The sequence below is a fragment of the Adiantum capillus-veneris genome, chromosome 25 (assembly GCF_014529385.1).
Source record: "Adiantum capillus-veneris isolate H3 chromosome 25, ASM1452938v2, whole genome shotgun sequence".
Lineage (NCBI taxonomy): Eukaryota > Viridiplantae > Streptophyta > Polypodiopsida > Polypodiales > Pteridaceae > Adiantum > Adiantum capillus-veneris.
The window spans coordinates 33,190,876-33,207,790 of NC_140955.1; the positions used below are offsets into that span (position 1 = coordinate 33,190,876).

Sequence of the window (16,915 nt, forward strand, 5' to 3'; positions counted from 1 at the left end):
TCTATACAAAGAGGATAGCTAATAACTACCAAGCCATAGTAAGGAGATAGTGGAGGCGTTCATATAAGGTGGTGACGATATTAATGGGCATTACGGTCTCTAAGTTGCAATCAGCTTGGCATTTCTCATGCACTTTGTAAATTGCAATGGATGAAAAGTTACTTGGTTGGCCTAAAGCGGTCTTGTACAACGCAACGAGGGGTTGTTCTACTTAGCCTCAATCTTACCTGTCAAAGAAGTACCCGCATCGTATTGTTTTCAACTTAAATCTTTGCATATAACCGCATTGTATCCTCCCATGGTCTCCCAAGACTAGCTCCAATAATTTAGTGGAACTACTTTTCAACTCTAATACTCATAAGGCATACAGAAACCGATTCGTATGAACCTACAAAACTTGGAAAACACCAAATTTGAATAGCCTACAAACTTTAAAATTTGAATAGCCTACAAATTTGAATAGCGTAACGATCTTGAAAGTTTTGAACCTTATGTGACGTAAACGATGAGGTGCTAGCAATTCCACTACCCGACTCTCATTCTTGACCTGCAAGGCTTTGTAGCTCTATAAATTCAGATAAAACATTGTACCAAAACATAGCACGCCCTGCAAGTAAAACATTCATTCAAATACAGAACACTAGCTGTGACAGCATCCCGACAAGGCCATTATATTATGGATAGCAGCTCTGATGCCACCCCCCACGCCTTGGTCGTTGCATCCAGTGGGCAAGGCCATGTCGTCCCGGCCATGCTCCTCTCGGAATCGCTCGCCGCCCTTGGCTTCAAGGTAAGCTTCATCTACTTCTCCTCCTCCTATGCCAGGCTCAAAGAGTGGAATAGTCTTGTTCTCCCTAGCCCAGATCTAAGGGGAGACACTCTATCTACGACGAGCACATGCTGCACCGGCGAGCATTGTGAAAAAAATACAGGTCCCACCATTGTAAGTGATGGCATTGAGGTAGGCAACTCAGCTCCTACTTTTGATGGTAGCGGTAGCGGCGGTGGTGATGGTGGTAGAGGTAAAATTTTCATCTATGTGCTCGAGGATGCCTTCGAACCGGGCGACATTGATAAACACCTCTATGTCACCCCTTCCATGAAGGAGAACTTGTTTAATCTTATTGTTGAGCTGCGAGAACAGGGTGACCCACCTACATGCCTCATCTGCGACTCCCTCAGCCCTTGGACACTTGAGGTTACCCAGCGTGCCGGCATCCCTCGAATTGAATTATGGACATCCAATGCCATGACACTACTTTTGATGTTCAATCTTGAGGTCCTCTACTCTGATGGCATCTTCCCTGAGAAAGGTTTCTATTTTGCTCTGTCTTTTTTGGGGTATTGATCTTGTCTTTGATTGGTCTGATGCTCCTCATGCTGAATCACGTCATACTTAGTTATTGTTGTGAAAGCTGTATAAAAGTTGTAGCATTCATAAACATGTTACATGACTATAGGCAAGTCATCAGATATCAAATGCCCATGAATTTCTGTCATCCATTTCTCCTTTGCATAGTAATTTCTCCGTTCTCCTTCGAGGAATATTATACAGGCAACGAATTTTCTGTCATGAAGATTGAGTTTAGTTTTTATCACTAGCTGATGTCATCTTTTGCAATGTGGATAGGATCCCCCACCCAGTGGAAGAGCGAGACCCCTTTGATGCTAACTCATATTCCAGGCCTTCCACCATTCTCATCTGAGCTTGTACCGCAAGAGCTGCGATTTGCGGACTCATCAAATCAATATGTACAATTCTTTCAGGAGGAGCTGGCTTCATGTGTGAAGTCTAGCGAGAGAGTTCTGATCAATTCCTTGTTGGAGCTTGAGCCTGATGCATTTAAGTCATTTGAAGCTCACGGAATTTCCAGCTATGCGATCGGCCCCTTACGCACCCAGACGAAGACGGAAGATAATGCCCAGACAGAATGCCTATCATGGCTCGACTTGCAAGCAGAGTCGTCCGTCATCTACATTGCATTTAGTAGTATTGCAAAGTTGTCTGTAGAGGATATACAAGAGCTTGCTGTTGGGCTAGAGGCAAGCGGGAGTCCCTTCTTATGGGTCATAAGAGAGGATGCAGTTACAATGGAAGAGCTGCCTCAAGTGCTCCCGGAAGGCTTCCTTGAGCGGACAAGGGCAAAGGAATGATTATAAGCTGGGCTCCCCAAGTAAGGGTGCTAGCACACAAAGCGGTTGGAGGCTTTATATCTCATTGTGGCTGGAATTCAACACTGGAGAGCTTGTGGGCAGGTGTTCCTCTTCTATGCTGCCCGCGCCATGTGGAGCAGAGGTTGAACTGTCACTACCTTTGCAATGTGTGGGGGGCAGGATTGGAGCTGGGGCGCACGGAGACCGGTGGCTTAGACAGAAGCTTTGTGGAGGTTGGAGTGAAAGCATTGTTGCAGGGGGAAGAGGGTCATAAAGCTAGAAGCAAAGCGCAAGAGATCATGCACATTATTGAGAAGACTACCCAACAAGGAGGACAGTCTTTTAGCAACTTGCAAAAGTTATATGATGATATGAGAGCACTCTGCTCAAAGCCCTCAAAGTAGTGCCATGGATAACACCCTCATTGATTCAGTCAAGAAAGCTAATTTGATATAGCAAGTAGGGTCTTGTATGTATATTCCTCTACTTAAGTTTCCTCCCGGTGGAAATGAGAAGAGAGGTGTTGGATGCTTAGAAAAACAGATGATGCATCATATATTCTTTATATGTTATTTCTGAACGTGGCTTAGCACATATACAAGTATTACTTAAGGGCAGGCAATCAACTTTACTGTGGAGTATAATGCTGGTTAGGAGCAAGAGAAAAACCACATTACACCTCAACTTTGCAAAAAAGAGTGTTAAAATTCTGAAAACATAGCTCAAATTTCTTGAATTTCACAGTGCCCTACACAAGAGGATGAGAAAGAGAGTGGCATCCACTACTCAATGCTGCTCTTTCGAGAAGTAGGAAGACAAATGGAAACTCTCTGTGGAGCTCGATCTTGCCCAAGGTTAATCATGTAATGTATGTTGCAAACACAAAAAGTTTTGGACAAATTCTCACAGTAATTCCGACATTGTGACTTACCTCAACATCATGAGCTTTTGCAAGGGAGTCACTACATACGTAGCTAGGTACGATTGGGAGCAACGGACCGTTGGCTCGGTGGGGGGTCGGTGGTCCTCTGCCCCCAATCATACCTAGCTAGGTATGCGGTGCCTCTCGAGCAAAAGCTCATGATGTTATGCATTGTATGGAAAACACTAACAAAGACTCTGTTTTCCTACATGAGAAAATTTCTAAATCTTCAAGTAAAAGCAGACAGAGTCTTTGAAACCGATTAGCTTACTTGGAAGCATGTTTGACACAAGTAAAACGGCAAAAGGAACTTCGTAAGACAAAAAAAAGCTAAAAACGTTGCACGTAGGAGTCGCTTGACAGAGTTCATCCGATGCAAAGCTCAAAATCAAAAGCAACGGCTTGACTCCCCTCGTACCAACGATACTCTTGGCCAAGTGAGAACCCAAATTTTTGAAGGGTTTTCTGACCTAAGTGTGATGATTCCTCAACGATGCAATCTTCTTCTTATTCTTCTCTTGCTACTTCTTTGTACCCATAACGAGCAAAAAGATGTTTTCCTCAAAGATTTACCTCCTGGGTTACCACCGACGTGTTTTGTGCAGCACAACATAGACGTGGTTGTAGGTACTAAACCCATTAGTAAATTGCCTTATCGAATGAGTCATTCTGAAGCTATTGAGATAGAACGTCAGCTCATTGACTATTTCAATAGAGGGTTTATCTTCACCTTGGGCATCTCCCATTTTGCTAGTGAAGAAAAGTATTATGCGCATGTGCGTAGATTATTATAGTTTGAATATAGTTACCATTAAAAGTAACTATCCGTACCACGAGTGGATGAGTTGTTTGATAAACTCACCCACGTCCGTATTTTTACTACAATAGATTTACGATCAAGGTATACTAGATATACCTAAAATTGCTTTTCAAATAATGTTTGGATATTATACGTTTTTGGTTATGTGTTTTTGGTTTAATCAATACACCAATTACTTTCATGACACTCATGGACAACATTTTGAAATCATATCTCAGCAAGTTTGTCATCATTTTTCTTGATGACAATTTAGTGTACAGTGCATCTGAAATCGAGTACATATAACATTTGAGGCAAGTATTTGATCTGCTAGAGGAACACAAATTATATGCTAAGAAAACCAAGTGTGAGTTTTTGAAAGAAGAAATTCATTATTGGGGGCATGTAATCTCTACTACCGGATTACATATGGATCAATTCAAAGTGGATGCCATCCGAAATTGGCCTTCTCCAAGAAATTTGAAAGAGATTCATACTTTTTTGGGCTTCGCACATTTTTATCGAAGGTTTGTTAAAAACTATGTTCAAATTGTTGTTCCTATGACGGACCAATTGAAAACCAAAGGCAAAAAATTTCATTAGGGAGGAGCTCAACAATAAAGTTTTAATACACTTAAAGTCACTCTAGCTACCACACCCATTTTAGCCATTGTCAACTCAATGAAACCATTTGTGCTTGAAATAGATGCCAGTAATCAAGCTATTGGGAGAGTTCTTCTCCAAGAAGACAAGAAACTCGATCTGGCAAAGTAGAATTATTATGCATATGAATGCAAGTTGTATAAAATAGTATTGCTCTGAAGACATAGCGACATTATTTGTACGGTGCTCAATTTGAAATTGTACTTGACCATGAAAGTATAAAAGGGTTTACACAACACATTGGTGCGAAGGGTCGAAAAGCCAAGTGGATGGAATTCTTATGGAGTATGACGCAAAGCTCCAGTATTATAAGAGATTATACAATGTGGTAGCCGATGCTCTTACTTGCATGCTCGAGATCAACTCTCTCTTTCTTTACGGACTTCAAAGTGAGTTTTTGGAATCTCTGAAGGGTAAATGTAAGGATGATGATGGGTAATCCAAGGTGTGGAACCATATCAATAAGATGGATTCTTCTCACTCCAATGTTGGTAGTGTATCTATTTCCTCCACACCCGATTCTCCTCTTTCGATGATGAGCTACAAAGGTGGACCACAAGGGGAGAGTACAGATGCAGATATTCGGCACCGAATTCCTTATGAATGTTTTGATAGCCCTAGTGCAGGGCACCTAGGCATAATGAGAACTTATGCACTCGTAAGATGACAGTTTTACTAGCCAAGTTTACATGGATATATTCAAGTTTATTTCTTGCATTGCTAAAAATGCCAAGTTAATAAAGGAGAGTGTCTAAAGGGAGGAGATCTTTTACATCCTTTGGAGATTACCAATGGTAAATGAAAGAGTATGCATTTATTAATGGTCTACCAATCATTGTCCGAGGTCGTGACTCAGTATGGGTGGTGGTGGTATGTTAACTAAACTTTGTAAGTTTATTTAGACCAAGTCCACTATTAAAACTCTAGAGTTAGCTAAGCTATTTGTTGACAATCTATATAAATGATATTGATTTCCTAGAAACATTGTGAGTGTCATAAAATATAATATCTAACTTTATCAAATGATTTTCTCATATTAAATTGATCATTTAATATGGGAAGATAAAAGGGAAACAAGAGTTAGGTTATAGATATGTGCTTCTAGACCTATCTCAATAGGGGATCAAAAGGAGAGATGGTTGCATCTCAATAGGGTCCAAAAGGAGACCGTCTACCAAAGAGCATTGTGCAATAAGTGCCGCTAGATTTACCTCAACAAGGGACTAAGAGGAAAGATGGTTACATCTCAATAGGGGTCCAAAAGGAGGTAGTCTATCAAAGAGCAATATGCATTTAATGGAGCTTAAAAGACCTTAGGGTTAGCTTCATTAAAGACCTCCAAAAGTTAGTATTAAAAAGTCCTTTGACCTTAGGCAAGCTAGGTCTGACCTTGAGGTGGGAATCCTACCCAAGCATGAGGTGCTTCTCAGATTGCTAACTAAAGTGCTTAAAGTGTTTGTGGGAACCTTGCCCAAGCTTGAGGTGAGTCTCATGCTTAAATGACTAGGGTTCTTGAAGTGTTCAATTCAAAGATAAACTCTCAAGAGCCATAAACGGTTTCCATGCTTAATTGACTAAGTGCTTGAAGTGTTCAATTCAAACCAATGACTTAAGAATCATAAAAGACACATGTCAAAATCCTCCACAGATGTGGCCCTCATGATGTGCTTGAATCCTATTGGATAGGCTTTAAAGGGGCCCAATGAGAATTTAGATGCATAAAAATAAATAATTAAGTTCTTTGTCTCAAAGAGAAAAAAGAGGACACATGTCCAAATGATATAATTAAATAACAAAAAAGAGAGAGAGAGAGAGAGAGAGAGAGAGAGAGAGAGAGAGAGAGAGAGGGAGTGGGGAAGGGCGGGGGGAGGGGGGGTTGGACCAAGAAGAGAGGGGGGTATACACTCCCACACAAACACACACACTCTCATTCTGTGGAGTGCAAAGTACAAGAGCTCCATCTCCTTCTCCAAGATTGTTGAGAGTAGTAGAGAGCCTACACCAACACTCTTGGCTATGGAATGCAAATCTAACCAATAGCCATGCTTCAATGCTTAAGCTTGTCATCTTCTTCATCTTCATTACTATTCTATTATGCTATGCTAAGCAAGAAGAGTGATGATAAATGAGGAACTATTTCTTTCTCTTATGGATGATTCTTCTTCCTCTTTCCTACCCTCATTCCCCGCTAGCTCTCTCCACCTTCGAAGGTGTTTGAGGCCTTGGGACTGAGGCTTGGGATAGTTAATGTTTTTTGTAAAGCTTATGTTATGCTCGTAATGTATGAATCTTTTCATCTGCATAGCATCACCAAGGTCACAATGAACACAAAGATTGTATTGTACCAAGTCTCTCTTGATAGAAGAATCCATAATACAAACACCTTTTGGAGGGGGGACTGTCGGCTCCAAGTAAATCTGGTTCTCGACTATTATCATGTTCTCTAACACTCTCTCTCTTGCAAAAGTATTGTTCATGCCAAGTTAATTAAGTACTATGTTTATGTTGTTACCATCAATTAAGTTCACCCTCTATGTTCTCAAAGTGATCTCACAAAAATGCTCACTTTAATTCTCTTAATTCCGCTATTCTCAAAGTTCATATGCCATTTCCATTACATTGGTATCGGAGCATTTGGTTTCTCTTTTCTTGCTTAAGAAGAGAGGTCCTTAAGTAGCCTATTAATGGTTGATTTTGTTAATTATATTAGGGTAAGTAGGACTGGGATATATTATTTGTTTTGTTGAGCCCACTATGTGCGATATGGTGACACCTCAGGAGCTTTGGTCTTAATAATGGGATCTCTTTAGAATTGCCTACGGATTTATCATTATTGAGCCATAAGAAGTCCAAAATGAGCTATTCCTGGGCAATTCTGCTATGTTAGACCCACTCCACAAGAGGTGATCATGAGGCAAAGTGCATGAATTGGTGGAAAAAGGGATGGTGAGGCCTAGCTCCTCTCCATTCTATTCACCAGTGCTTTTAGTGCAAAAGAAAGATGCAACATATCACATGTGTGTCGACTATAGAACACTAAATAGGATCACTATAAAAAAAAAGAGATTTCCAATGCACCGCAGATAGAAGATCTATTTTATAAGTTATAAGTTTTAGCCTGGAAAATGCTCCAGCCGCATTTAAACTCACGATGGACAAAAATCTTCAGGCCACTCAAATTCTTTGAAGGATTACAAGTGACACCTCCATGTAATCTTTCAAGTTGTGAGAGAGAATAAGCTTTTCATTAATCAAAGGAAAAGTTATTTTTTTCTACAAGAGATTCACTATTTAGGTCACATTATCTCTCAAAATGGTATCCGTATGGCTCCATCAAAGTTGGAGCTAACAAAATCATGGCCTAATCCAAGGAATCTACATGAGCTAAGAAACTTTAGTGGTATGTGTGCATACTATAGACGCTTCATAGCATTCATGGACTGCTAAGGAGCAAAATGATTTTGAGACAAGATCAAAGAGAAGCTTACCTCTGCACCAATCCTCATGCTTCCGGATCTCTCAAAACCATTTGAGGTCCAATGTGATGCTTGTGGTGATTGCCTTGGAGCAATCCTGCTTCAAGAAGGACATGCCATAGCATACGAGAGCCGAAGGATCAATACCAATGAACGGGTCTTGGACATATACACAAAAGAGCTTTTAGCTATTCTACATGCCCTGGACACATGGAAGCACTATCTCTTGAAGGCTCCATTCAACCTACGAATGTATCGCAAAGCCTCAAGAACTTCATGACGCAAACCAAGTTCTCCAACAAACAAATGAGGTGGGAAAATTTTCTTTCTCAATTTACATTTCATATTGCTCACATTGCTGGCAAGTACAATCAAGAGATCAATGCACTTTCACAACGGCCAAGAATAAATGTGGTATCTCACAATGATCTATCTTTTATGATAGATGAGTATGTGTACATTGACATTGTACATACTTCTATGGAGAAAGCACCTTTTGAGGTTAAAGAGGGAAGATCCAAAAGTCCCTTACTACTTAAAGTACATGGAAAGATCTTCCCTGCTGCTGATGAATATAGCCGAGACTCACAAGAATCTTTTCCAAATATTAAAGAGGTTGTATCTATCTCAAAGCAAAGGCAAAAAGGGTTGCTCTTCTTCATCTTCATTACTATGCTATTATGCTATGCTAAGCAAGAAGAATGATAATAAGTGAGGAACTAATTATTTCTCCTGTGAATGATTCTTCTTCCTCTTCCCTACCCTCATTCCCTTCTAGCTCTCTCCACCTTTGAAGGTGTTTGAGGCCTTGGGACTGAGGCTTGGGATAGCTGATTCTTTTTGCAAAGTTTATGTTATGCTTGTAATGTATGAAGCTTTCCATATTCATAGAATCACCAAGTCACAAGGAACACAAAGATTGTATTGTATCAAGTCTCTCTTGATGGTAGAATATATAATACAAACGTCTTTTGGAGGGGCGACCGGCTCGAAGTAAACCCGGTCCTCAACTATTGTAATGTTCTCTAATATACTCTCTCTCTCTCTCTCTCTTGCAAAAGTATTGTTCATGCGAAGTTAATTTAGTACTATGTTTATGTTGCTACTATTTACTTCCAAAATTAAGTTCACCCTATTGTTCTCAAAGTGATCTCACAAAAATGCTCCTTTAATTCTCTTAATTCTGCTATTCTCAAAGTTCATAGGCCATTTCCATTATAGTGAGTGATTGTGATCCATGTTTAACAGTCACTTCTAAAGGGTCTATCTTCTAACACTTGGGAATCCAACTCAATATCAATATTCCAGATCAATGAGTTAACCAAGTGCTAGAGGATATGCTATGAGCATACATTAACAAGAAGCCATGTGATTGGAAAGATTACTTCCTCTATTGAAATTTACTTATAATAGTGCTACATTAGGAAATTTCGGAGGTCATTTGGAGGGCCATATGAAAGAGAGAGAAAATAGAGCGTGTCCAATGAGCTTGAGGGCTACGTTACGTAGGAAAATACGTGGAAAGACTCAAGAAATAGGAAAATAATTTAAAAACTTTCAGAAATCTAGGATTGTGGCATCATAACTTCTTTGCTTTTACCGAGCTGTTAGGTGCATTTGTGGTCTCACTACTGATATTCTCTTATGGTCATTAACGTACTGGAGGGTGGCCATTAAGCCCGCACAAGATATTGGCATTGTAAAACACTTTTCCTCCATTATGATGCTTTCAAAGTGAATCTCCCTCCACTAAAGCTTTTCTCTCAGAGCTATGGCTTCCACGTCTTCCCGCCCAAGAAGCTCTAGGTGTTTATGGTCTCTCACACCAACTAGCAACACCTGCACTTTGCCTAGAAGGCCAAGTAGTAGCATATCATCAATTACAATATCAGCTTCAATAAGTGCAGAGAACCAATGGGTTGGACAAAGGATAAACAAAGGTTCATGGGTCCTAATGCAACCAAGAAGAGCCAAGAGGTCTAGTGCTATCAATGTTTACTGCTCAGCATGGAAGGCCAGAGTGTTGGATTTCAAAGTTGAAATCGTCAAAAGATCTGTAAAGGAAGTTCTTGTTCAGCATGTATTTACCCATCCAGACGTGATAGCAAATGGTGGAAATGTGTCAGATATACATCAACCACATTGCAATTGTAAGTATTCTTCACATCTCAACTGCATTTGATTTGTCATTTCACTTATTGATACTCTCAGTTTAACTTTTGTTATATATTTTGCAACGTTTATCCCTCTTCTTATGAGCAATGACTCCATTCTTCACATCTCAACTACATTAGATTTGTCATTTTCACTTATTGATACTCTTAGTTTAACTCTTGTTATATATTTTGCAGATGTTTATCCCTCTTCTTATGAGCAATGGGAGCCTGTGGAGTGCATAATAGGCCTCTTCCTTGTCGTTCATGCCCACATTGGTTCTCTACAGTATGCAGGGAGAACTAGCAAAAGCTTGGTTGATGAAGGAATATTTTTCTATGACCACTTCTACCAACTTTGCCCAGAGAATAAGAATGGCATGTTGGTGAAAGTGCCTCTACCAACCGACTGGAACACTGTGGACTGGCCAGTTCCTGAGGAAACAATGGTGGAGGAAATGTGAAGTAAGCTCTACAAGGATATACAAAGGTCTCTACGTAGCTCTATTCCCACCAAACTGGTTAGAATTGCAAACTTTTGTCCTGCTGCACTGTTCATAGAGTTGTTTCATAACTACAATATACGTGTTATGAAAACTATATTCATGTGCAAGTCATTTCAGCAGTCATCCTATGACAAACTTCTTGACAGAGGATGGTATGTAAAGGAAGAGATTGGAATACGGTGTGAGGTCGCGCTTGACACTCTAGTTGTCAAGTACATGATTGCAAGCCAATCACTGTTAGTCTCCTTTTGGTATATGCGATCACAATTTCTCAGAGGTAAGTACATTCCTATGGAACAGGTTTCTGCAGGTTTGGAAGATAATCCTGCTGTGGATGTGGAAGTGTTTGATAAAGAGCATGGCCTAATGTTGGTGGTTACAATAAGGGAGCTATGCAGTCTTCTGCAGTTGCGGCACGACATAATTGAAGAGTCAATGGACAGGGACCTTTCAGATTTTTCCTTTTCCTAGCTGGCCGTAAGCTGATGCGGCATAGGGAGAAAGATATTTTGTGCAAAGAGTTGGATGGTCAGGTTGAAATAGTGTGAATGTAACAGAGATTCTTCTGAACTCAAGTGTATACGAGTGACTTTCAATACATGAAGTTTTTTTGAGCTCATTTTTCAATTGTGGTCTGTGAATATAAGTGTTCTTGAAATACATTTCTTTAGCCATTGTCACATCTCTCTCTCTCTCTCTCTCTCTCTCTCTCTCTCTCTCTCTCTCTCAATGTAAGGCAACACAAAGACATGATAGAAGAGTCATCTTAATTCATTAGAAAGTACAAACTCGTCCGTGAACAATGGACTGAGATACAAATTCTGTAAGTATGGAATCAAAATGTCTTCAAGGTAAAAATCAAAGGTATGCCATTCAAAAGAGGGTGGTGAGATAGTTGTTCCTTGTGGATTTGGTCTCCCTTTTCAGGAGTATCATCAATCAGTAGTGTATTATTTGCATCAAAGGGTACATCGATTTGGCTGAATGGTTTGTACAAAATATGTAAGTTGGGTTTTTTAGGGTGGTAGTGGCCCTCGTCGGTAACGCATCTTCTTTGATCATACAAAAAGGCAAAATCTGACATATCAGCATCGGATACACCGCAAACTATTCTAACTAGTGGCGACAAGTTTTGCCTTTGCACTAAAGACCATACGGCAACTCTGAAGCACGGAAGAAGAAACTAGATAAATTCTTTTGTTCCTGGACAAACCACAACTCGATAAGTACTCATCCGAAATGTTTGCAAATCCTCGTAGGTGTCTGTTATACCCAGAGGCACGCGCATCAGCAGCAATCCATTGATGTCCAAGATAATCAACCTTTGCAAAAGTTGACAAGGACATATAAGTAATTAGAAGCTGAACATATTTTGCCATACTTGAATAGGCATTACCAGAACAACCGTATCCACAGGTAGCAAGGGTCCATACTGGGTCTCTATAGTGTTGTTGTCGTTGTTTCTATCCTCTACTTTTGCTTCGTCGTCGTAGTCATCGTTCTCATCTTCATCAAGGGTCTCCTCCATGGCTCTTTCTGCCTCATCCAAAGTTTCCTCCAAGGTATTTTCCTCACCCTCCATTGGCCGGCTTGCCTCATCCATAGGCCTGCTTTCCTCATCCATGCTTGCCTCATCCAGGGTTTCCTCCATGGGCTTTTTTGGCTCCTCCACTGGCCTACTTGCCTCTTTCATTGTCTCCTCCATAAGCCCCTCTGCTTGTACACTAGCGACTTGCATATCCTCGTTTGGCCTTTTTGCATCCTCGGCCCTTTCATCTTTGGCTGGTATGACCGCCTCCGCCCGTTGTGGTTCCACTGTATCTGATGCAGGGGCTTGTGGTGGTGGCTCGTCACGTATGTCATATCGATTGTGTAGTCGTCCAAGCAGCTATCTTCAGCTTCTCTAGGGTCTCGACATAGTGAGCAGGTGTTGTATTAGACTTGCCCGATATCTTTGCAAATAATCATATGTGTAGTTTTGCACAGCACTCTGCAAAATTGAAAGACCACATAGTGAGAAGTTTTGTATAAAGAAAACCAAAACTGGCTGTATGCATTGCCAAATGGTTACCTTAGTCATGAAAGGTTGTAATGCAAAGTAGCTTTGCAGGACATATTCTGCATGGAGAAGACATCTCCAGCCGCAAGAAGTTGCATCGGTTTGATTTGGTACAGGCACATCTTTGATTGGGGCCTTGTATAGTTTGTACCTTCCACATATCTTGCCATAAGCAAGCAATAATCTCTTTACGCAACTGCATAAAGGAGTATCAAGATGTTAGCTTGAGGCTTTCAAATTTACATGGATATCCATAAGAAACACTTTCTGATACATAACACTTACAGCCTAATTTTAGGGTGGGTTCCTTTTATTGAATTGAACACCCACATTGCTGGCTGGTCAACATCAAGGCATATGAGACTCCAGTGATGGTTGTTCTCATAAGTAAAGATGATGATGGTTACTTCCAGCATAGCACATTGGAGAAACCAACTTTCGAATGTGCCAGATAAACTGTTCTTCTATCTAATAATCACATACATTTGTGGATCAAGAAGAAACACCTTCGTTGGTGGAAGTTGACTTTTGATCAAAGCACAAGGAGTGTACCTGATTTAGTACACCTATCATTTGAGTTTTCAAAGTTAGCAAAATATTAAAATTTACTTAAGACAAACGTAGATAATTGTATCTGATATCTAAGCATCTGAATCCAGCAATATATTAATATCCACTGTATCCAGAGCCAGCTTTTTGCTCCATCTATAAATGGTATCTCTGCAAGCAAACCATCCTTCATTGAAAGTAGAGTATCTTTGTTGCTGGCATCTATGGATCGGGTCACATTGCATTCTCTTTGCCTATGGGACTCCACTGCAGCTTTCTTTTTCTCCATAAGTTCTGCTTCCCTTATGTCTTCTGTTTGGCGAGCAACCGTCTCTGTCCTTGCCCTTGTATTAACATCATGTGTGACATCTACAACTGTGACTTGTGGCAATAGTTCAGGGGGGTATAGAAAAATTTCCCTTATTTTCTTATCCTTGCAGTCATTGGGTACCAGAAGTTTGTCAAACCTCCACCTTTTTAGTGTCTCGCTGCCTTTGTCCATTATAGTCACCCTGTGGGCATGGGCTGCTACAATGGTCATGTCACTGAAGTACTCAAGCGAGAAGTCCTCTGCTGCTTCCTGTAGAGCCATCAGTGCAACCACTTTCCACCTTTAAGTGCCCCAGGTCACTTCCTCACAAATGGACCTCACCATCCTCTGGAAGGGAAGCTTTGGTATGCAAAAATCAACACATTTCTACGCCTTCCTGATTTCTCTGAAAAGTCCCATGCAGCTCTGTAACTTCTTCATCCTTGACCTTTCAAAATCTTACTTGGTTTTCCAGGTCTCTTCTTTGGGGTTGCAGATCTACTACTTGCCTTAGCTGCTTACCCTGGTCCCTTGCCCCCCCTTTCTTGCAGTGGCCTTTGTTCTAGCCATTCCATTCTATACAAATAGAAGAGTCTCTCTCTCTCTCTAAAACTCTCTCTCTCTCTCTCTCTCTCTCTCTCTCTCTCCCCTTCCCCCCTGTCTCCACCTATTTCTCCCTCTCTCTATAACACACACACACACACACACACACACACACACAATCTCTCTCTCTCTCTCTCTCTCTCTCTCTCTCTCTCTCTCTCTCTCTCTCTCTCCAAAGCAGACCAAACCATACACATACACACACACACACACACACACACACTCTCTCTCTCTCTCCCTCTCTCTCACTCATTCTCTTTACCTCTCCACAGTACTAAAGGCGCGCATAGAGACATCCAAAGAGTAGTTGGCTATCTCCGCGCGCCTTTAGTACACACACACACACACACATAGAGAGAGAGAGGTTTTGTGTGTGTGTGTGTGTGTGCATCGGTGTGTCTGTGTGTGTGTGTGTGTGTGTGTGTGTGTAAGAGAGAGAGATATGGAAATTTCCTGTGATAAAGAAAGAGAGAGAGAGAAAGAAACACACACACACACACACACACACACAGACCTTTGAGAAAGAGAGAGGGTGATATAGAGAGAGAGAGGCACAGGGAGACCTTTGAGAGAGAGAGAGAGAGAGAGAGAGAGAGAGAGAGAGAGAGAGAGAGAGAGAGAGAAGGCCAAACCTTGGTAGAAGACGCAGACGCAAACGCACTCTCTTTTTCACCTTCTCTCTATCGCAAACGCAGACGCACTCTCATTTTCTCCTTCTCTCACTCTCTTTCACTCTCTCGGTGTCTCTCTTTCTCTCTCATACTTTCTAGGTGTCATTTACTAACCAATCCCGTCACATTAAATGATCGAACATGCGGCATCATTGCCTAGAGATTCTATTTTAATGAACACGTGGGGCGCAGCCGGGTGTTAACCGTTATACGTCTCTAGAGAGAGAGAGAGAGAGAGAGAGAGAGAGAGAGAGAGAGAGAGAGAGAGAGAGAGAGAGAGAGAGAGAAAGAGAAATAAGCGAGAGAGAGAGAGAGAGAAGAGAGAGAGAGAAAGAAGAGAGAGAGAGAGAGAGAGAGAGAGAGAGAGAGAGAGAGAGAGAGAGAGAGAGAGAGAGAGATAGATAGTTCTATTATCGTCCTCAGAGGTCAAATATGACCTATGGGACCAAATGAACATGTCACGTGGTGTGAGTGGAGGTCATAAGTGGCTCTCGATGCTCAAAAATGGCTGAAATAAGCGTCGCAATAGAGAGTCCACATCGTGGTTGGGAGAGGAAGGTATGTAGGGAGAGCTCATGGCTGAATATATGGGGAAAAGAGGACCTAATGTGGTCAAAAGCTGAGCACTCAAGTAGTGTGTGGTACTCACTCTCTCGCACTGGACGAGGGCATAAGGTGCAAAGTCGATGACACTCCTAGCCAGTGCCCCAACGTCCTGTCTCGTAGCGTAGAGAATGGGAGCTAAGACGAATGGAGGCAACGGTGCGGATCGCACTCAACGGGATGGTGGGCTCAAGGATGTAGGGATGGGTTCGGTTACCTCGTTTGGAGAAGAAGAGAGATTTGTATGTAGTTTGGGGCAACGTGTGTGGTGTAATGGCTGAAGTGAGAACCTCCGGATTTCTCCTAAGCCGTGATACATTTGTGTTGTAAGAAGGCCTTATTAACTTGGGAGTCGATCGACGCATCCTTGATCAAGTGACATGCATCCCATCTTCCAAACCATTTCTTGATATCAAGCATCCACCCCGAACTTAGTATTTTGCTCTTGCATGTCTTTTGAACCTTTTGAATTGCTTCATATGCGATTCTAGGAAGTCGATGCAAAGGGCTACGTTGTGTCTTACGCATGTACTCCACAACCCTTTGCATGCCCAAGACCTCAATGGGAAGCGATCCGGACTCAAGAAGTAAGAGCATGTAGGGTGTTTGTGTCTTGACTTGGAGAAAGTTGGTGAGAAAACGCTTTTGGACATTCTAAAACTCTTTCCAAGTAGACTTCCCGATGCTTCCACCCCACACCTCCACTCCATAAACAAGCACCGGTGTCACCAATGTGTCAAAGAGGTACTTTTTGAGAGCCCAACACTTGATCTCTCCAGCATTGCACATGTTCTCAAATGCATAATAAGCCCTCTTTCCGGCTTCCAAGCGACGCATTGCACGATCCTTCCATTTTTGATTGGATGGAACCTCAAGGCCAAGGTACTTGAAGTGATCTACCACTTCAAGTTGCTCATTGTTGTATACAATGCATGGATTTTCGTCATTGAGGGTCTTTACAAGCATAACCTTGGTTTTGGATCCATTCACGATTAGCCTGCTATGTAGGCAAAAGCGTTCCAAGACACTCATAAGCTTTTGTGCATCTTCTAAGGTATGTGCCAAGAGCACTACATCATCGGCATAAAGCAAAAGCATGATCACCACATTTTCGATCTTAACCTCTTCTATGCCTTCTTGCTGCATAAAATCAAGAACCATGCATTCCAATTCATCAATGAGTAGCCCAAAGAGGGTTGGGGAAAGTGGGCCTCCTTGTTTGACATTGAATGGTGCTTGCAAAAAATTCTGAAATTCCATCTCCCATACGTAATCGACATATCACTTTTTGGTAGATGCGAAAGACTGCATGCATAAATTCTCTCGGCACTTGAAGTCTTTGCATACGTCTCCAAAGATTTCCTCGCGGTACCATGTCAAAAGCTTTCTTGAAATCCACAAAGCAACAGTACAACTTTTTTCCTTTCAATCGAGATGCTTCCATAAG

The 16,915-nt window shown here is 41.5% G+C and overlaps 1 protein-coding gene and 1 pseudogene across 1 annotated transcript; both read left to right on the forward strand.

Moving 5' to 3' along the window:
- The first annotated feature begins 591 nt into the window (after positions 1-591).
- Positions 592-2,154, forward strand: LOC147424680 (UDP-glycosyltransferase 86A1-like). Its single transcript, XM_086500155.1, has 2 exons — positions 592-1,313; positions 1,631-2,154. Exons 1-2 carry the CDS (start codon positions 677-679, stop codon positions 2,152-2,154), a joined length of 1,161 nt encoding a protein of 386 aa, XP_086356281.1. The 5' UTR covers positions 592-676.
- On the forward strand, positions 2,151-2,719 carry LOC147424681 (UDP-glycosyltransferase 85A7 pseudogene; annotated as a pseudogene).
- Positions 2,720-16,915: the final 14,196 nt, after the last annotated feature.